The sequence below is a fragment of the Caretta caretta genome, chromosome 2 (genome assembly GCF_965140235.1).
Source record: "Caretta caretta isolate rCarCar2 chromosome 2, rCarCar1.hap1, whole genome shotgun sequence".
NCBI lineage: Eukaryota > Metazoa > Chordata > Testudines > Cheloniidae > Caretta > Caretta caretta.
In genome coordinates, this window is record NC_134207.1 from 229829332 (window position 1) to 229851406 (window position 22075).

Genomic DNA, 22075 nt, shown 5'->3' on the forward strand with positions numbered 1-22075 from the left:
TTTGGCAGCTCATGATTTCCACATCCTTTGGCATGAGCACCAGAGTAGCTTCTGCTCCAAGTTCTGCCAAGAAGTCTGCCTACATGGGCCCCAGCAACACCTCCACCCTTGCATCTACTATTCACGGAAGCTCACTCCAGCTGAACAGAGTTATGAAATTCGAGATAAGGAGATTCTAGATCCCAAAGTGGCCTTTGAAGAGTGGCACCACTATCTGGAGGGTGCTCGGTTCTCAGTACAGGTATATTTGGATCACAGAAACTTAGTAGCTCTGCCGAGCCAAAGCACTGAAACAGAGGCAGCTTCGCTGGACCCTGTTCTTCACACACTTCAATTTCACCATCATGTACCACCCAGAGGCCCAGAACAAGACTGCTGAGGCCTTGTCCTGAAAGGAGAAGATCTCACCGGCCAAGAGCCCCCTATGCTGAGTCTCAAGCCCCAGAATTTCCTGAATGCATTGATTCAGAACTTCCATTCGGCCAGCTGCTCCTTCTGATGGCCCTGAATGTGCATGACAATCCACTCACATGTCGATTCCTGTGAGACATGTGTCTGCACCAAGACACTATACTCAAACGCCTGTGGCACCCTAATGCCTTCCAAGACCCCATTCAGATCCCAGGTAGCCATTACCCTGGAATTCTTGGTTGAGCTACCTGTGTCTAACAGTTACACTGTAGTCAACCACTAACAAAAATGGCCCACTTTGTCCCCATTGCACATACGCTGGCTGCAGAAGAAAAAGCCCAGCTCCTGGTGGCTCATGTCATCCATCTCCAAGGATTCCAGGAGCGAGTCCCAGCTGATTGTGGTTTCCAGTTTCTGTTGTGGTTCTGGCATGAAACCTTGATTGCTCAGGACCTGCGCTTAAACATCCACTGCCTATCACCCACAAACTGACCGTCAGTCTGAATGAACAACTCAAGTGTTAGAACAATATTTGTGCTGCTTCACAAATTTCCACCAGGACAACCAGTTGATCCTCCTACCCAAAGCAGAGTTTGCTTACAACAACGCTGATTTTGTCTCCACCAGGCAGAGTCCATTCTATGCAAACTGTGACTTCCATCCCCCTTCTCCTTGCAACTCCACCAATCCCACAGCTGCCACCTAAGTATGCCAGATCCATGATGTCCAAGAAGAACTCAAGGCACATCTGGACAAGACCAAGGAAGATTATAAGCAGTACGTTAACCACCAGTGCAGGGAACAACCAGAATTCACTGTTGGGTAAAAAGTGTGGCTCTCAGCCCAAAACCTCCACTCCGACTGGCCATGTTGTAAATTGTATTTCCAATACCTTGGGCCATATTTCATCAGCCAGGTAATTAACCCAGTGACGATGGGGCTTTAGTTACCCAGATCCCTCAACGCACACCCAGTGTTCCCTATATCCTTGCTAAAAACATCAACAACCCCTTCACGCACCAGGCTCAACCACCACCCCCTCTGGTGCAGATCCAGGGACATGACAAATACAAGATCCATGAGATACTGGACTTCAAAAATCAAATATGGTTTCCTCTGGGAGAGCTGGTTCAGAAGAGTGATCCTGGGAGCTAGAATCCCAAATCCATGACCTCGTGACAGCCTTCCATGAGGCCGATCCAGACAAACCCAGGCCAGTGGAGATGCCCCTTAGGAGGTGTAATGTAGGGCTCCTGGGGTCTCAAACACAGCCCTGAAAAGCTGCAGGTGGCAGATATCTTCATGCTGCCACCCAACAGAAGCTATAACCAGCTTGTGCTCCATTATCCATGACCTGTTGTAGACTCAGACCACAGGAAGTCCTGCCTCAAGAGGTCTGACAGGCAGCAGCCTCATACCTCCTGATTGGCTCCCCATCCTACATAAACCTAAGGGGTGTTCCGGGAAGTGTCCAGGCAACAGTGTGGCTCTCCTGTAGCTACCATGACCATTCCTGATCACTGGTCTTGCACTCCTGGCTTCAACCTCAACTTGACCTGCAGCCTCCTGACCTGGACCCTGATCTTTGGTATTGACTCCAGCCTGGAACTTGACTATGAAACTCCTCTCAGTCTCAGGTTTGACCCTGCTCTGACCCTTATTCCTGACTGCCTTTGCCAGGATCCTGACACATCCAAGCCAGTGCGCTAAATCTGATAGTAGTGGTATCAACTGCTTCAGAGAAAGGTGTAAGAACCCTGTAATGGAAAATTATGGAATAACCTACTTGACCATATGGGAAATTTCTTCCTAACTCCAGTCAATTATTATGCCATGGAACATGGGGGTAGATACAGTTACAAACTCTTAATCATATTAAAGTAACTGCATTTTCTCAGAACACGAAATTCACTTCACACACAAAGTCCAAGTATTTGGGGTCTATGTGGGTAGAATGCAGAGTGCTGGGGAAACTCACCTCCCTGCTGAGGCCTGTGGTGTTTCACTAAAATAGCACCCATTGACTCTGTACCAGTTGCATGGAATACAAGGGTCAGTAGTTCTGGATAAACACAGATCTGCTGCCGCACCTCTGGTCTGCTCCCATTGTGGTCTTCTGCACTAATAACTGTGTGCACAGGCACCATTATGCAGCCACCCCATTAGTGGGATGCCTATCCAGTCCCTTTGTGGGGTTTAAGTATCATAGAGGGCCTTGAGCTGGACTGCCACTCCATGTGTTAACTTCACCCTTTACCTGTTTAAATGTCAATTTTTGGACACCTTCTAGGCTCTTACTTCAATGCTATTTATCAGCAATGAGTTCTGCAAATTAATGATGCACTGTGCAGGATACTATTTCATTTGACTTGTTCTACATTTGCTGAATGTCAGTTTCAGGGGATGTCCCCTGTTCTTTTACTATGAAGAAGGGTAATGGAAGCACTTACTTTCTCTGTATCATTCTTTATTTTGTGTTTCTCTCTTTTGCCCCTTCTTTTCATCTCCTCTCTAAACAATCCTAATCTTTCCTATTTCTCCTCCCATGAGGGTCTTTCCAGATCTCCCATTGTTTCTGTTGCCCATTATTTGAGCCCCTTGTGCTTCTTCTATGACTTTCTTGAATGAATACAATATTCCAGGTGGGGGAAATCTCACCATCAATTTATAGAATGGCTCTATAATATTTCCACTATTATTTTCTATCCCTTTCTCTGCATGCGTAACTTTTTTGGTCCAGCAGCGCATATTGAGCAGAGGCTTTTATTGAGGTGTTCACAGTGATGCTAAAGTCTTTTTGCTGAGTGTTTACTTTTAATTGAGGGCTCAATAATGTGCATTAGTAGTTGCAATTACTCCTTCTGGAATGTATTACCTCATGCTTATTAACAATGAAATTTCATCTGCCTTTATGCCACCCAGTGATAGCTCTGTTGGGTTCCTCTGAAGTTCATCTATCAATTTTAGGTATTCACATGTGTCCTGTTAATACACTATCTGAGCATGTCACAGTTTTTAATCTATTGATCCCCACAACACCCATGGGAGGTAGGAAAGTACTATCAGACCATTTTACAGATTGGGAACTGAGGCACAGAGAGGCTAAGTGGGTCACAAAGGAAGTCTGTGACAGAGCAGGGGATTGAACCTGGATTGCCAATGCTTAGTGACCTGAACTAGTCTCCTATAGTCTTGACTAACCTACATTTTGTTAAAACAACAAGGAGTCCTTGTGGCACCTCAGAGACTAACAAATGTATTTGGGCATAAGCTTTGGTGAACTAGCAAATAAATCTGTTAGTCTCTAAGATGCCGCAAGGACTCCTTGTTGTTTTTGCTGATACAGACTAATATGGCTACCACTCTGAAACCTACATTTTGTTAGCTGCAAACATTTCCCCTCATTCTTCACCTCTTTACTAGATCATTAATAAACATATTAAACAATGGTCTTAATTCCCCTGCTAACTATTTCCATGTTGAAAATTGACCCACCCTCATATCCCACCCTCGTCACCACTGGATATGAGTCAACAGTGTGCCGTTGTTGCCAAGAAGGCCAATAGCATTTGGGGATGTATAAGTAGGGGCATTGCCAGCAGATCGAGGGATGTGATCGTTCCCCTCTATTCGACATTGGTGAGGCCTCATCTGGAGTACTGTGTCCAGTTTTGGACCCCACACTACAAGAAGGATGTGGAAAAATTGGAAAACATCCAGCGGAGGGCAACAAAAATGATTAGGGGACTGGAACACATGACTTATGAGGAGAGTCTGAGGGAACTGGGATTGTTTAGTCTGCGGAAGAGAAGATGAGGGGGGGATTTGATAGCTGCTTTCAACTACCTGAAAGGGGGTTCCAAAGAAGATGGATCTAGACTGTTCTCAGTGGTAGCAGATGACAGAACGAGGAGTAATGGTCTCAAGTTGCAGTGGGGGAGGTTTAGGTTGGATATTAGGAAAAACTTTTTCACTAGGAGGGTGGTAAAATACTGGAATGCGTTACCTAGGGAGGTGGTGGAATCTCCTTCCTTAGAAGTTTTTAAGGTCAGGCTTGACAAAGCCTGGCTGGGATGATTTAGTCGGGGATCGGTCCTGCTTTGAGCAGGGGGTTGGACTAGATGACCTCCTGAGGTCCCTTCCAACCCTGATATTCTATGATTCTATGACCATTTGTTTGTAGTGTTTGTTTTCTGTCTGTTAGTCAGTTTCCGACCCATCAGTGAATTCTGGGTGTTGCCCTAAATGGAACACTCCCAAATGTTTTTTATTGATGGTATCTGCTGTGTACTATGTTTTACTCTCCATTCAACTATTTTTTAATAGTCCTGCTATCTCTTATTCTGAGCCTTTTAGCTTAAAGCGAAGGTTAAGGGGTGATTACACTGTTTAAGTATCTACAAGGAGAACAAATATTTAATAATGGGCTCTTTGGTCTAGCAAACAAAGGTATAACACAACCCACTGGCTGGAAGTTGAATCTAGATAAAGTCAGACTGGAAATAAAGCATAAAATTTTAACGGTGAGAGTAATTAACCCTGGGAACACTTTACCAAGGGTCATGGTGAAGTCTCCATCACTGCCAATTTTTAAATAAAGATTGGATGTTTTTCTAAAAGATCTGCTCTAGGAATTATTCTGGGGGAGTTCTATGGCCTGTGTTATACAGGAGGTCAGACCAGGTGATCACAGTGGTGGTCCCTTCTAGCCTATGAATCCATTCACAAGCAGCAAAATTTGATATAGGATTCATAGCGCCACAGCCATGTTGGTTTTGTGCATTTAAGAAAAAGTACCATGTAAAAATGAACACTGTGATTATATTTTATCATTATTGTCATGTCTGAGTAGATCAAACTAGGGTCAAATCCTGCACTGACTTACACTTCCCCCCTCCTCCCCTGCAAACCTACTATATTCTAGGACAGTAGGTAAAGTATGGTGAAGAACACTTCAGAAATGCATGTAGAAATCACCACCAATGGGGTTGCACAGGGGTAAACCCATGCCGATTTTTATCCTCAATGGTATACTGTGTCTTAATGGTCACATCTAAACAAAATTGTCTCTTTAACTATGAGGAGACGTACTTACTAAGCACTGTCCATTTCTACACGGGTTTTGATGCTGACAGGTATCACTGACTGGGGCACACCCATTTGGCCCAAAACCACTTCCAGTGTATTCAGCTGGGCAGACACAGGTAGGTGTAGGACCTGTGGAAGATGAGACAAAACATACATAGTAATTAGCCTGATCCTGATTACAGTAACAATATCAGCTTTGTCATTAACAGTATGTGAAACAGTCTTTCAATTTGAAACAGGGCTTTGCAAAATCCTTTAGTCTATTAACAGGTGATCTGTTTTAGGATGTTCTTCCCTGCTCTGTGTCCACTGTACTCATTAAGACTACTGGTTATTGGAAAGTCTTAAGAGAGCTGTGGAGGCCCACGTGCCTTTGCAGAGAGGTGCAGAATGGAATCTATAGCTGGAATGAGGCAGAGGGGTTCCAGGAGGGGAATTGTGGGGGCTGGCAACATCCGCACAATGAAACCTACAAATGTCTGGTGGTGGAATCTGGATCCATTCTGACGATACTGTAGCACTGCCAGAAGGCTTTACCTACATTCTCTGCAAATGCCAGGTCACTGCCTTTTGCACCCTTGTGCATCCTAGGTCTCCTGTTGCTAGAGACAGTGTCAGTTCACTAAAGTGTACATATCTGTTAGCTTGTGGTCTGAAGGCAAAAGTGAAAGTTGTAAGGTCAGAGGACTTCATTTTAAATGTGTCGTCACAAAACTGCCCACTTTTTTGAAGACTGATATTGAACTATCTAACAGTACTTAAAATGGCATATTACCTGGAGAGGGTACACATGAGGCCAATGGATGGCAACCTCCATTATGTATTGAGCAGATACCAATTTGGGTGCATACTCTTCCATCCCCTTCATAACCTGGTCAGAATAAGATCATTGTTATTATACAAACAAACAGGGTTGGTGAAAATCTGTGAGAATCAAATGGGAACTGTGCTTACTCGTACTGCCACCCAGGTGAAAGACTTAAATGGGAACCAAGTACGATGCTTTTCCAGCACTTAAACAGAAAAAGCTGAAGTTGACACTGGACCAGAGGTTTTCAAACTTCGTTGACTACCTCAGGTTACCACACTTCAGGGCCCTGACTCTGATCTTACTGATCTGTTGTTAATCATAAGTAAATCCAATGGACAAAACAGAGTTACATCCGCATAAACCAAGTATGTGTGAGATCAGAACCTTAAGACCTGGGCTGTAGCAGTCATTGCATTCTGCCTTCCATTCATTTCTGCACACAATAAACCACAGTGGTGCATGGGTTTCTATAACTTTGGTCTCATGATTGCGAGACTGAAGTTTGGAATAGGCCCATGATGCACTGAAGTTTAGAACAAAAACAACTGAATGGAGAGTGGGAAATCGCTGCTGGTGCTGCTATGAGGCTCATTAAGACAAGAAGAAAGAGATACTTGGAGTATCATTCATCAAAGCCTATGAATTACTTATGATCCAGTGCATTAGATCAAACATGTACTCAAAATGCCTTCCCAGTATAGAGTAACATATGTGTGGTAAACAGTGTTGGTGAACTCTTCCTAACAGGAATTTGTTTCCATTACATTTATTCCAGGCAGTTAAAAACATTTTTTCTGTTAGTTAGTATTTCTGTTAATGATGCTGTACTTCTCATAAAGGGCTTTAAAAATAATAAAACTCAAAATGTTGACTTATCACCACTACAGCTGTTCTGTTTATTTTGTGGCTGGAAACACTGTACAGATTTTGGAAGCACTTTTAAAGCAATGAGTAATTAGTAAGTCTTTTAACAAGGACAATCCAGGTGGTTTGACATATAGCATATACTTTTAGTTAATGTGGACAACATAATAATGATCTTAGTTATTCACGTATTGTCTGCCAAAGGAAGCACACTGATAAGTCATTTAAAATGTCTTGCTAGAATGACAGGAATCAATTTAAAGGAGATGTAATTAGATATGTACACTATCACATGCTCATCACTAAGTCTTCCTAAGGCAGTTTAAATGTGCTTTGTCTCAAGACACTATATTAAACCACATTAAAATCACGTTGGTTAGTATAACACCTATTTATTTAAACAAAACTAACGGTGCTAGAAGGTGTAGTATCTTCATGTTTTCAGTGTATATCCTGCTTGTCATTATATCAACATAAAGTCAATTCATTGTTTTACCTGGTGGACAAAGACTGCAGTGGAAGGATCCCATAGTGTTGATGCACTGAACCACTGGTGCTATTGAACAGCCTCCATTATTCATCTCACATTCATTAATATCTTGGCAACGGTAGCCATTTCCTTGCCAGCCTATGAAGAGAGACAGCAGAGAGGCAAAAACTGGCAAATCCTTACGACTACCTTTTACTTTTCTTCCTTTTAGTAGAACTTTCCTGCCTGTCCCAAGCACAGGAAAATATTACTTTTGCATGCCATTTAGGAAAGGCAGGTGAATGGGAAATCTTCCTCCTTTGAGGTATTAGAACTAAACTGAAATGTACTGTAGAATTTAAAATAATGTAGTCTGCTAAATGTGAGTGGGGACTTTTTATTTGAATATGTCCTGTGCATTTTCAGTAATGGATCACACTTTTACATAAGGATTAGGCCAGTCAGATCTTACCATAAAATTTTTGCTACAAAGGCTTGTTCTAATCCTGATCGTCATGATTTAGAGTCCCTGTAATCATGTTCTCTATAAAATGCCTAAATAACTCAAATAAGTGCACTGCAAAAAGATAATTCATAGATTTTCAGGGCAGAAGGGACCATTAGATTAGCTAATTGGATCTCCCATATAAAAAAGTCCAAAGAATTTCATCCAGTTACTCCTGTATTGACCCCAATTCTGTGCTTGTGAAGTATTGGCAGTCAGCACACACCATTGCCTCTTGTTGCTGAATGAGAATAAAGTACCTGTGGGACAAGGCCCGCAGTAGTAAGAGCCTGGAGTGTTGTAGCAGCCTACGGGAGGATTCTGAGAACACGGCGGACTAGAGAGGCTGCACTCATCTATGTCAGCACTACAGTCGGGGCTACCAGGCGGGGACATCCAACCAGCATCGCAGATACAGCTGTACTTTGGCTGCCATATTAAACAGCATGTTATGAATTAGGGCAATTGTGAAAACTACTAAGAAGCCTATACAAGGAACAATTTTAAAAAATCTTTTAAACTACAGCCAATTACAAGAGAGGTTTATAGAATCATAGAATAACAGGGTTGGAAGGGACCTCAGGAGGTCATCTAGTCCAACCCCCTGCTCAAAGCAGGGCCAATCCCCAATTTTTGCCCCAGATCTCTAACTGGCCCACTCAAGGATTGAGCTCACAACCCTGGGTTTAGCAGGCCAGTGCTCAAACCACTGAGCTATCCCTTCCCCGACCCCGACCCCTGCCCCCCAAAAAAAACGTTGGCACGTGATTTGCTTTTGCATAGTCATGGGTAGATTTTCCCATCTTTCTTCCTCTGAAATTGAACATTTAGCACATGGCAATAACAGGCTGCATCATTATTTCACTAAGCAAAAGGAATCTGTATTTTACTGAAACTACACCAGAGAGAATGAACAGCAATCATGAACTGTACCTAAACATAATTTAAAGCAATCAACTCAGCTTGCTTTGCATTTAGGGTAAAGAGACCAATATAAATATAACAACCTGAAATCAGTTTGGCAAACTGTGCAGTAATCTGTGTGAGGTACACAGTGTAAATAGCTAATTAATTCACAAATCCATATTTTCTTTAAGGGCAATGATTATATTTACTGTAAACTTTACTCACACTCAGTTCTTAACATCTGTAACTAATTGCAGTGTTCAGTGGAGTCAGCATGACTTATTTGGATTGAAGTTATGTTCCAGAACCTCTTGTTAAAGTGTGATTTTTATTTATTTATTTATTTATTTATTTTTAAGAACAATCCTTATTTGGTCTCAGCAATGTCCCAGAGAATTGGAGTATGAAGAGTTTTGAAGTTAACATTAAATAACATTAGGGTGGTATATTCTCAAGCGCTCAACATTAACTGTGATCTCGCTGAAGCCAAGGGGAGCTTTATTATTTACTTTAATGGGAGAAGAGTCAAGCCAACCCTGAAACTTTTGAAAATCCCACCAATAATCTACAAAATAAAGGGAAAATAGCCTAGAAGCAACTGAATGGTGAACCTTAACCAAATATTCAATGCAGACCTACAGTTACTAAACTGGACTATTTTCATGAAAGACAGGCAATAATCATACAGCAGGTAAACAGTGCATGTGACATTGCCAGCCCCAGAAACTACTAGGGATAGTATTGCCAAGTCCTTGCTTTCCCTTCCATGGGGGTCTTGCAGTGACGACAATGTTTGTTATTCTTAACTATGTTTCAGATAATGTTAGGATTGAAATAATATCCAATACTAGAACTGGAGATTCAAGTAATGTTTTTAAATATTCAAAAAACGTTTCTTCTTTCCCAGCTGTTTAAAGGAGGATAATGATGGACCCGATACAGGTGCCTCTTGGGAGTTGCTAATTACCCTTAGTTCCCTCTGTGGTCACTGGGATGCTCAGCACCATGCAGCAACCAATGTTTGGTCATTGTGTATGGGATTAGTTGCCCAGGGCCACTATTTCACCTCGAGAGCACAGTTGGTTGGTACTTATTGGTACAATTGGTATTTATTGGTTCTTCAGGGTTCTTAAACACTGACTGAAACTATGTTGCATAAAGAGACTCATACTTCATTTCTTACCTCATTGGGCTGCTCCCTGTCTGAATCTATGCAGATGCCGTGCTCACAGAGAGCCTGAGAGCCTCCTTGGCAATCATCAAATGTCGAGGTACAATGGGGCCCATAGGTTTCTGGAGTACAGATACAGCTAGTGATGAAAACACAGAGAAATGCCATAATGTTGTCTGTCTTATTACCACAGTATCTGAACACCTCACAGTCTTGAATTTATTTAGCCTTACAACCTCCCTGTGAGATAGGACAGGATACCCCCATTTTACATATGGGAAACTGGAGCACAGAGACACTAAGTGACCTGCCCAAGGTCACACATGAAGTTTGGGTTCAAGCCCTGCTCTGCCACAGATCTCCCAACACCTATGTTAGGGTACTAATCACTGGAAAATCCTTCCTCCCCAGTGTAGATGTTGGGACTCTCCCTTCAGTGTGGTTCTTTACCACGTTGTGAAGGTTGCAATTAACTGTATTCATATAGCAGTTTTCTGGCCCTAAAGTCCCCATTAGCCTTTCACAAAGGATTTACTTTTCAACAGGTGAAAACTTTCTCTACCCAGAGATAAACAACTCTCAGCAAACGTGATGGTGACAGAAGATGAAATGACAATGGCCTTATTCTGTTTTTCAACAAAAGTCATATGTGACTATTTTATTACAGTAATGGTACTTTGCACTTTAAATGGTGCCTTCCAGCCAAGGATCTCCAAGTCCTTTACAAACATACATTAAACTAAGCCTTCAAAACCCTCCTGTAAGACAGGTAATAATTATACTGTGACAGGTGGTGGAGCATTAACATCTACCTTACAGCCCACAGGTGTACTGGATAGAGCAATACAGTTAGACTAGTATCAGAGGGGTAGCAGTGTTAGTCTGGATCTGTGAAAGCGGCAAAGAGTCCTGTGGCACCTTACAGACTAGACGTATTGGAGCAAAAGCTTTCATGGGTGAATACCCACTTCTTCAAATCTGAAGAAGTGGGTATTCACCCACAAAAGCTTATGCTCCAATACGTCTTTTAGTCTATAAGGTGCCACAGGACTCTTTGCCGCTTTCATAGCTAGACTAGGGACTGAGGGACAGGTTTTTAGAAGTATTTAGACAGCTAGTGTGATTTTTCACAGTTAGGTGCTTAACTCCCACTGATTTCAATGAGATTTAGGCACCAAACCTCGGGCACATTTGAAAATCACACTTGATAACTAGCTCCATATTTAGGCACCTAAATACTTTTAAGAATCTGGCCTTGAGGGACGAGTCATTCAGCAAAACACCTACACTTACCGCTTTGCCAACTAGGGAGTGACTTGAGTGTGTGCTTAACCTTAAACACCTGCTCAAGTGCTTTGCTGAAACAGAGGATATGTTGCTGGAGCTTCCTGGTAGTCAGAGGAAAGACACAAGCTTAAGTTGTAGCCTGTCTATTTGCTTTCCCAGGTAGGTAAAAGCCAGTTTGTTTAGTTTGGTATGAAGGGTATTTTTTAGCTGGCAAGAATAAAGACTTGAAGAGAAATAATGCTGGCTGGCTGGCTGGCTCTTTTGTTGTTGCTGGACCAGCTGACTCACTTCAACAACTTACAAAGCCCTGCACTCATTGTGGAGATGAGGAAACTGAGGCATGGATAAATTAAGCAGTTTATGCATGTTCATACAGCAAGTTTTAGTGGAAAAGGTGGTAACAGAACCCAGGAATCCTGCCTTCCAGTCCTCTCAAGCTGGAATGATGAACTGAATGTGGGTATTATATCTATTGCAACAAGTTATAACTTCCTGAAGCAAGAGGAGACAAGGGGGTAGGGGATAGGAGGAATTTGCCCTAGAGGAAAGTCTCTGAGTCACAGTGAGTCTCAGGGCTATTCTGGAGGTGGTGCACTATGCCTAAAGGTACAATCTAGGCTGCTGAAATGCAGCCCCTGCTGAGGTGGAACATGACAGAACAAACAATACAAGACAGGAAGTGAAGAGAAATACTGTATCGAAATGACAGCATATGGGGGGTGCCCGTGGTTCCAAGGCATGGGCACTATAGTTCAGTGACTTTCCCATTTTGTAGCAGATTGTGTCGCACACTTGGGTCAGTCACTCTTTTTTTTAACTGGCATTCAGACAGCAGTTGCTCAGTTCCTTCGAGAACACCATGCTTATAGGGGGCTACCAGTCTGAAAGTTCTGTTTCTTATTTTCTGTAATGGTAAACAAGCTGGTAAATACATGACTTCCAGACACAATACAAAGCTCTCCATTAGAAGGGAACAAGCAGGCTGAATGGCATGCCAGAGCTCCCTGCAAAGCAGTTTGTTCTCAGCTTCAGCATAAAAATCTTAGTCCCCACAAATATTTACTTGGTCTGCCAAAAGCTTTATAATACTTTGTCATTGCTTGCGAGAAGATTTTAGAAGGAATATCTATGTGCAGTAGTTATAATGTGGCCCAATGGTACTTTTCTCAGGGTGTGCTATTCCCTGCAGCGTTAATTTCATTTTAATAGACAAATTTCCAGCATTTCTGCAGGTCTCTCTGCCACATCAGGCAGTCTGTAAAACAGGCTATGCACAAAGTGGCTTATACTTGCTACCTTCCTCCTGTGCTTAGAAGCACAGCATGGTGGTGCACTACAAAATGAAGATGTCCACCACTATCCATCTGAAAGAGAGAACTCTGCTTCCCGTCTCTCACTTACAGTGACTGTTTTAAAATAGGCATTTCCTGGCAGTCAACTTCCAGGACCGTACTTCATTGTTTCTCTGTCCCCTTACATGTGTTAAGTCAGTACTGGACATAATGAAATGTGCCTGTTTACCACCTGATGAGAAGACCCGTGTCTCAATATTCTTGTCAAACAAAGTTCTTCCACTCCATGCCTTGAGGCTTTCTATCCATCCATCCATCCATGCTCCCTTCCCCAGCAAGATTCCCAATCCTTTCCCCTACTAACAGTAAGACCACATACACACACACACACACACACACACACACACACCAGTGACGTGTCTGTAAATCAGAATGATGGTATTTTGCAGATGTCACTGACAACACAAGGTGTGGGGCAACAGTGAATGAGGCACACAGCCCCTCCCTCAAAGAGCTGACTACATTGGATGTTTCCACAGTACTTTTCCTGTTCAAACTCTTGACTTATGTGTCCTTTTTAAATCAAAAAGAAAAGGAGTACTTCTGGCACCTTAGAGACTAACCAATTTATTTGAGCTACATCGGATGCATCCGATGAAGTGAGCTGTAGCTCACGAAAGCTTATGCTCAAATAAATTGGTTAGTCTCTAAGGTGCCACAAGTACTCCTTTTCTTTTTGCGAATACAGACTAACACGGCTGCTACTCTGAAACCTTTTTAAAGCACTGATTCAGGAAAGCATGAGCTTAGAGATAATAGGAATGCTTTCCAGAATCAGGGCCTTAATGCTCGAAGCTGCACAGTGGTGATTTTGGTGAAATGGTGAAGGAGTCCTGATGCCTATCAGAGTATTGTTTCATATTCAAAACAAGTAGGAATTCTGTGAGAATTACCTTAAAGAAAGGGAAAGATCAGTATTTAAAGGCAATAAAACACAACAATGTTTTATTACTCAGCAGAAGCTGCCAGAGCATGGCCACCAGCTTTAGGAAGTCCTGCTCAGAGCAGCTTCAAATGGGTTATAACGTTAATCTCTTACTAGAATAGCTGGAATGGAGTGGTGACCTCTTCCTCTTTGGAATGTCCTCTGCATCTTTGAATGCCTTGATTTTGATCAGTCCTTTGGGGCAGGACTTGAAGTTCTGAAATGCACCTCATTAGCTGATTTAGAGTCTTGTGAATCTTTTTATCTGTCATTTGATTTGCCCATATTTAGTTGGGGGTGGATGTATGGAAGATGGAACATGTTGTTTATATATCTGAAGATCCTTAACTGATGAAACATACTCAAGCATTAAATGATTCCATCCTGTCAACCCTAAGTTAATCAGTGTCAGTTCACTAAAGACAGTGTTCATTAACCTGCAATGATCTTTTCAAGCAAACTTGCCCGTTGAACATGTGACATTTATCCAGGGCTGTTAATAGTTCATCAATGAGCACTACAGAGCTAAATCAAATGCATCCCGGGCATTCCTGTTAAGATTCTGCAACTGTGTAATTCTAACAACAGTGTAAGGCAAAAAAAGTCCCCTCATATTATGTAGTATTTTTCATTAAGCTATATAACAATTGCCACCAAACAAGCAGAATATCAATTGCTTACTTTAAATGGATATCTAAAATATTTGAGAAGTTCTACGACTTTATTAGCTTTGGGATAAGTGTTTAATTTTCATTTTAGTGCAAAGATATTTCCATGCGCGTAACGGCAGGGAAGGGGTCACTGAATTTTCCCCCACTTAGTTTAATTGAAAAACTTGCTTCAATCTGTGATACGGCCCTAATGGGGAAGATAAACCTAGGGAATGGGGAAATGTTATTTAATAATTCAGAAACTTCCAAATAATTGAATTTGGTGTGGGTTGTCTGTACTGTGCTTGTTTTCCATCTGGTTGTACCCATGCTGGTTCAGCTGGCACACAAGGAGCATGTCTATACTACAGACTTAAGTTGATCTATGTTAGGTCAACTTACAGCCACCTCAGTAATTACTGTGGTGGCTGATGTCCACACTACCCTCCTGTTGGTGGCATGTGTACTCACTGGGAGCGCTTCCACGATTGAAGAGGGTCAGTGGGGGGGCGGTGGGAAGCTGAGAGCCAGCTCAAGCATGGAACCGTGACATTGGCAAGACAGCTAACAGTCGATGTAAGTAAAACACGGTGTCTATACAGAAACTGTGTCACCCTAACTACACCGACATAAGCCCTATACCTCTTGTGGAGATGGAATAACTTTGTTGGTGTAAGTGCCCTAGTACATCGGCAGGAGTAAGGCTGCAGTGCATATGTGTACACTGACATAATTAAGTTGACGTTAGCTGCCTTTCCTTGACCCAACTATGTAGTGTAAACCAGGCCTGCGACAGGGAAGTCTGGTGAGTGGAGTCCAGCCTCCACCCATTATTGTAGCATGCAGCACCAAGTTATGCCTCCTCATCTGGACAAGGTAGCCGGGACCAGAACGAAAGACAGTCTTACACAATCTTTATATGGGCCTTATCCTCTTGCCTCAAAACAGGCAAAGGTCCCAGTGGCTCCAGTGAGTTTTGCATGCATCAGGATTGGATACATAATTTATGAAGTGTTTTATGCTCTGAGTGAAAACTGCTGCAGTACCTAACTATAAGATTGTTATTTCCAGGAGTGGCACTGTAGTGGCAATAAGTGACATAAAAATGTTAGAGGATCCTAATAGTGAACTTCTGTGTAAGAGCATGAAAAGTTACCTGTAACTTCCTGGTGTGTTAACACATGTTGCTCCATTCTGGCAGCCGAGTGCTGTTCCGGCATAAATCTGGCATTCATTAACATCAACTGAACAGAACGGGCCCTGAGATGACATAGAAATCCATGGTATTTTCCAGATTACAGAGAATCAAAGTGGTTCATGGAGCCAAAATTTAACAGAAGTGTTTCAGAGGATATACAAAGCATAGGCTGCTATTACCACAGCTTCCCTTATAAAACACTATAACAAACTGCTATTGTTCTGTCTTGTTTCCATTACCCTACTTATCAGCCACACCAGGGTATAAAACCTTTTAGAAATGTATAGAAAGCATATGGATAACATAAACTGGAGTTCACCATCGTCTTTTAGGTTACTAATGGAGCCGGTTGGAAACTTTTCAACAACATATTTTTTCATTGAAAATACTGTTTTCTGAAACGTCTTGCAAAAAAAGCATCCATTTTGATAAAAATATCAACGCGATGGTTTTTCAGGTCTAGGGTGGACCCACCTTCTCTTAAGTGCAAATTTCCACAGCTCCATTTACACCAATTTATACTAGCAAATAATTTGTCCCATGGTTCTTTTATGGGCACTGTTGTGTGAGAGACAAATGTGTGAGAGCCTTACATAAACATACCAACTGATGAGTCGGATATTAAAGGAGCTGCATTGCTTTGGGCAACTGATATATCACCCTTAATCTTCAAAAGATGTGCTTTACTACAGACTAACATTGACACAGGAATATACAATAGCTAGGTTCATAGAAGGACCACAGAGTGTCTGTGGAGTTACAACAGAGTTACTTAAGATCTAGAAAAAAGAAAAGGAGTACTTGTGGCACCTTAGAGACTAACCAATTTATTTGAGCATAAGCTTTCGTGAGCTACAGCTCACTTCATCGGATGCATACTGTGGAAAGTGTAGAAGATCTTTTTATATACACACAAAGCATGAAAAAATACCTCCTCCCACCCCACTCGGGAGGTATTTTTTCATGCTTTGTGTGTATATAAAAAGATCTTCTACACTTTCCACAGTATGCATCCGAGGGAGGAGGTATTTTTTCATGCTTTGTGTGTATATAAAAAGATCTTCTACACTTTCCACAGTATGCATCCGATGAAGTGAGCTGTAGCTCACGAAAGCTTATGCTCAAATAAATTGGTTAGTCTCTAAGGTGCCACAAGTACTCCTTTTCTTTTTGCGAATACAGACTAACACGAATACAGACTAATACAGGCTGTTACTCTGAAACCTGTCATTAAGATCTAGAGCCTCCCATCCTTCTTCATATAGAGAGTTACCTTAACTCTATGAATTGTTACATTATTTTTATGGGTGCTACTCAGTGAGAGTGAAGGAGGCAGAATTGGACCCTATTGATGACAATAATGACAATCATCTGTATTGGATGTCTTCAAATAGCCTGAAAGACTCACCTGCCAGTTACTGGGACAGAGACAAAAGAAGGCATCCAGCAGGCTTAGGCAGGTTCCAGAATTCTGACAGGGGTTGCTACTACACGCTTTCCTCAGGACAGTCTGAAACAATGAACGAGAAATCAGTTTACTTGCTAGCATGGTCTTTAAAAGAGTCTGCTTTTTTGTCAGATTTGTCTGCGAAAGGCTTAGCACACAATTGGCACTACGAAAATGTAACTAATAATGTAATTGTCTGTCTGTGATTGTGTTTCCCTGTAGAGGCTGGCTGCCGCCCACTGAGAGGGTAAAAGCTCGACAACAAGTGACAGTTAATAGAGAGTCTTCATTAGTTCTACTAGCAGAGGACCCATATTTCTAGAGCTAAAGGCCTCACTTTCATTCTTGATGCCACATGCATGGTTTATATGGCAACTGCATTACTCATGCTGCAATTAATAACTAAAATTGATTTCTTTAATACAAGCAAACACTCAGATTGAGTTCCCAAATCATGGCTTAGTCTTGGCAGATCATAAAAGGAGGAGATTTTTTCCCCCCTAGTATCTAGTTGCCATTTTTCTAACTCTACAAAGATATTTTAATTAAAGAATGGGGAATCTGACAGAGTTTATTTTGAAAAGAAGGTATTTCATCTCCTCTATAAATCGTGACTTCATGTCTGTGTGCTCTTAATGAGAAAAGCAGCCCTGAGTGATGCATGGGAGGACAGAATCCATCTAGTTATTTTTATTCTTGCAGTCATCCTTCATTTTCTGCTTTTAATAAAACCTGCTAGGTTTGTTCCATAATTACTCACCTGTTCTATGTTTTGAAATCTGCCCTCAAGACTCACAATCTGCAACAGATATACAAAGACAAATGTGTTTGGGATTAAAGTGGTGCTGATATGTGTGTGTCCTGGGACTGACTGGGTGCACCTTTCAGTCAGGTACACACTGGTAGACCAAGGAAACATGGAGGGATTTTCACATATGGAAAAACAAAAAGGGAATTTTCAGAGAGGCATAAGGTGCCCAATATTCATTCAGTAGAATTTCATTATCTAAACCACTTATGTTCTTTTGAAAATCACAACCTAAATATGTATAAATTTGATTAAACAACTAAGGCCCCAGTCCTGGAGACTTATGCGTGTGTTTAACTTTAAGCATTTGAGTAGTTCAATAGGATTTTGCTGTTTAGAAATCTTTGCAGGATAAGGGGCCTCAAAGAGGATACAACTGTCTACAGCTATTTGAAGGGTATGAACACAAAGGAGGAAAAGGAATTGTTGGCGATCAGCCAAGGGGATATGATTAGAAGCAACAGACTGAAACTGAACCCAGTCAAATGAAGCATACATATCAGGATAATTTCAAATGGACTCCGGAATATTTTCCCCAAGGTAAATTGTGGAAACTCCATAACTGGAGTGATTTACAACTGAACTGAATATAGGATTCCAGAATGCACTGTAGGGAAAACATCTGCATTCGCAGGAGATGGGAAAAATGACCTACGAGGCCTTTTCCATCTCTAGTTTCACTAGACACATGATTCTACATATGGAACGCTGACTCTGTGCAACACTTGTTGTATTAGATATATATGGCCCATTCCTACAGTCTTTGAGTGCACTGGGGTCTCTGCCTGAGTAGGACCTTCAGGATTAGGTACGCACAGATGCTGATGAGCCAAAAAGAAGAGCCATAGTTTCAGGATTTTATCTTGGTTCTTGGGCGCTGGATCAGACCCATACAAATTATTCTAATTTTTTTCCTAAGCCCATGCAATTCTCCGTGGAGGATTTGGGCCCATCACTGGTAACAGTCAGAGAAATCATGAAGATGTGATGATATGAGGAACTGAAAATCAGGAACTGAAAATGTGACATGAGGTGAGACTTACCTTGGAATTAATCAGAGTGATCTGGTTTGAAAAATTCTGAAGGACACCAGTGCTTCTTTTCACTTCTAGAATCTCATCTTTATTTTTCCTGATCTAAATTTTTAAAAAAAGGTTAGTTCTAGTGTATTAGAAACCTATGTGAAACAATCATTTTGTCTTTTCAGTTGCTGAAGAAAGTTGGATCTTCTCAGTATTTTATGATAAAGTTCAGTGAGATAACAGAGTTACATAGTGTACGCAACTGCCTCTTAATTTTTTATATAGCTACATAATTTCTTTATGGGTCTGTAATAATTCATGATCATCTCATAATGATGTCAGCAATGCTAACAGTAATAAAACCATTGCCATACCTGAAACAGTTCCTGTGGTAAATTTTGCGAGCATGTAAATTTAAATTAAACTGTAATTGTGCAAGCAAAAAGGTGAACATTTAATAAGAATAAGTAAGTATACCACCTGACTAAAAAGCTCTGCGAGGTCATCTTCATTAATTTTTATTTTTCCCTGTGATCCGGTTCTAAACTCAATATTTTTGGCAGCGCCTGTATGAAACACTAAATTCCCCCTTTCTGAGGTCATGCGAGGCCTGTTGTATCAAAGAAGAGAAGATGGCATTTAGCTACATATCTGCCAAAGACTTTGTAAATAAATTTATTTGAGCCATTCCCATTCCTGGTATTTAAAACCACACCATGTGAACAGATCTATTTGTAAGTGACACCAACAATGGTACTTACTGTTCATCAGAAATGCTTCTTTTCTGCCTCTTTTTTTCATAATATTTGGATTCACAGCTTAATCCAGAAAGTATTAATAAGGCAGCCAGAAGCCAAGGGACAGAAGCTGACCAAAGCATTGCTTGCTGCCAGCCTTCCTGGGACGTGTGGCAAGTTAGACTGAAACCTCCAGTGTCGAGTGTTAGTTTTGAGAGCTTAACAGGTGCACTTTGCTCTTGCAAGATCCTCAGTACGCTCGCAGTAGTGCCCACTCTGCTTATTTGCTCCAGAGTGGGTGAGCCATAACTGAATTAATACACCTAAGTACTGAAAATATATAAATGACCTAAAAATGAAATGGACTTTTTCCCTTTTTTAAAAACTTTGACATTTTCCTATTCTTTTTTTTAAAAAAAAAGAAAAACTCAAGTGATAAAAACAATCTCCCTTGATTTAATCATTATCTCTTTGACCTTTGCAACAATGAAACACTACTGAAGTCTCTTGAAATATGTAGCTGACTAGGCAAAAGAAACATCACAGCACTACTGCATGTTTCACTGCAAGTTTCAGGATCTTGGCATCAATAAAAATCCCAGGTGATTGCCGGTATGGAATGTCAAAGTCACATTGGTCACCAAATGACTATTTTCATAAAAGGAGAAGTTTCCAACCCTTCCTAAAATAATTAATTGGAGAAATGACAGGAGTGATCTGATAGCAACACACAGAATCAAACTGAACACCAACAACAAAATATGTATTTTACCCAAATATGGTTGTTTTAAGTTGACTTGTGACTGAATCAACAGATACTAACTAGATGGTTGCACTTGTTTTTTTGCACACAGCAGAGGCTTCTTGCTTTCTTCCAATCTCTCTCCTCCCCACCCCCACTAGCTCCCTAGCCACCTTCCTATGCCCCTCTGCTTCAGAGCTTCCCAGCAACTCTCCCCTTCATGCCAGGGGCTCTGTGAGTCCCCCATTCCTCCCTCTTCCCCCAGATAAGGATCCCATATTCTCACCCCCATGCCAGAAGCTCTGTGTGCTCCTCCTCATCTCTCTCTGACATGCCAAGGGCTTTGGATTCCCTTGCCCCTTTCCCCATATTATTTCCCCCCATTTTCCTCCATCAAGGGGCCCTGTGTGCCTCTCATTGTCCTCTATTCCTCCTATACCCCTTGGCCCCCATACCATAGTTGCCCATTCTCCCAGCTGCCAGGGGTTCTGTAGGCACGCCCATTCCGCCCCCCTCACCCCGCATGCCAGGGTCTCTGTGCGAGTCCCCTCCCCACACAATTCTTATTTCTTTTCTCTTGCTTGCAGAATCAGATACAAGAGGCTCCCTCTGCTCTCCATCTTCTCCCTGTCAGTTTTCACCAAAAGCAAAAGGGTTCTGCTCATCGATGACTGGAACATTCCTTGAAATTTTGGAACTGATCGTAGGTGGTGTTCTAATGTTATTGCATTAGAGACAGATAGGTAAATGCTACTGCATTAAGTGTAGCACTTCACTTTGCCTATCCAACTAACGTTTCTGAGGACACATTAAATAAACAGACCCTCAGAATGAATTTATACAGTGCCTAACACTTTTCAACAATATTTTCTCTGGTTTTCCCCCTCACCTTTCCTCGTGGTTGAATATGTAACTATTAATTTTGCTTCTGTGCCTACAAACATTAAAAAATAGTTTTTAAGAACCCATAGTATAAAATCCATAGGGTGCAAACAACAACAAATCTAAAAACATTTGGGTTGCTTTGGTAGTTTTAACCACGGATGACACTGCATCAAAATCAATGAAAGAATTCAAAGGGAGGCTCTACTCGCAGAAGTGACTCTGTAAAAAATGGCATGGAGGCGGCACCATGGTCATTGTCTCTTGCAGAACAAATGGGCCTAGGGTACAGGTATAAATGGCGGGGGTGGTGCCCCAGCTGGTGTCACTTGTCATTCACCTCAAGGGAGTTATGACAGCTAACATCAGCTGAAGATCTGCCCCCATTAATATTTTTTATTTTTTTCCCTCCCTTTTGGAGCTGAAACCACATCTTGGAATAGAAGAGTCAAAATGTGTTTCGGCTGCCTCTGCGTATTCACCAGTAATAAAGATTCTGCAGGCCAAATTCTTCATTCAGTTATCCCTGAGCAGCCCCTTTGGAAACAACAGGGCAGGAAGAGTTATTATGTGTCTCTGAAACTAGGGGAGGTCCCCATTTTCAGTACCTGTCCTGGTGTCTGTCTCACTTCTGCTAACAAAGGTGTTTTGTCCCTGGTGTTTTAGCCCCTGTAGACTGGGAGGTATTGGTTATCTGAGCCAGTGAAATTCATAGCAGGCTGGTTCAATGCATGTGTGCTGCAAGGGCTTTCCTTCACCAGGTCTGTCATATGCGGACACCCTACTTATAATCCAGACCT

At 41.8% G+C, this 22075-nt stretch overlaps 1 protein-coding gene across 3 annotated transcripts in view; it reads right to left on the reverse strand.

The window, feature by feature from the left end:
- CUBN (cubilin) overlaps nucleotides 1-19833 on the reverse strand; it is a 222911-nt gene extending 203078 nt beyond the window's left edge. For 2 of the 3 annotated variants that reach the window (XM_075125892.1, XM_048838028.2), the window contains exons 1-11: nucleotides 19676-19833; nucleotides 19395-19524; nucleotides 18936-19028; nucleotides 17845-17883; nucleotides 17046-17147; nucleotides 15596-15699; nucleotides 10238-10364; nucleotides 8409-8577; nucleotides 7671-7802; nucleotides 6275-6370; nucleotides 5507-5628 (exon numbers count right to left, since the gene is read on the reverse strand). In XM_075125892.1, coding sequence (XP_074981993.1) covers nucleotides 5507-5628; nucleotides 6275-6370; nucleotides 7671-7802; nucleotides 8409-8577; nucleotides 10238-10364; nucleotides 15596-15699; nucleotides 17046-17147; nucleotides 17845-17883; nucleotides 18936-19028; nucleotides 19395-19524; nucleotides 19676-19794 — 1233 coding nt within the window. In that variant the 5' untranslated portion in view covers nucleotides 19795-19833. The remainder of the gene's footprint in view (nucleotides 1-5506; nucleotides 5629-6274; nucleotides 6371-7670; nucleotides 7803-8408; nucleotides 8578-10237; nucleotides 10365-15595; nucleotides 15700-17045; nucleotides 17148-17844; nucleotides 17884-18935; nucleotides 19029-19394; nucleotides 19525-19675) is intronic. The other variant, XM_075125891.1, reaches the window with a different exon arrangement.
- Nucleotides 19834-22075: the final 2242 nt, after the last annotated feature.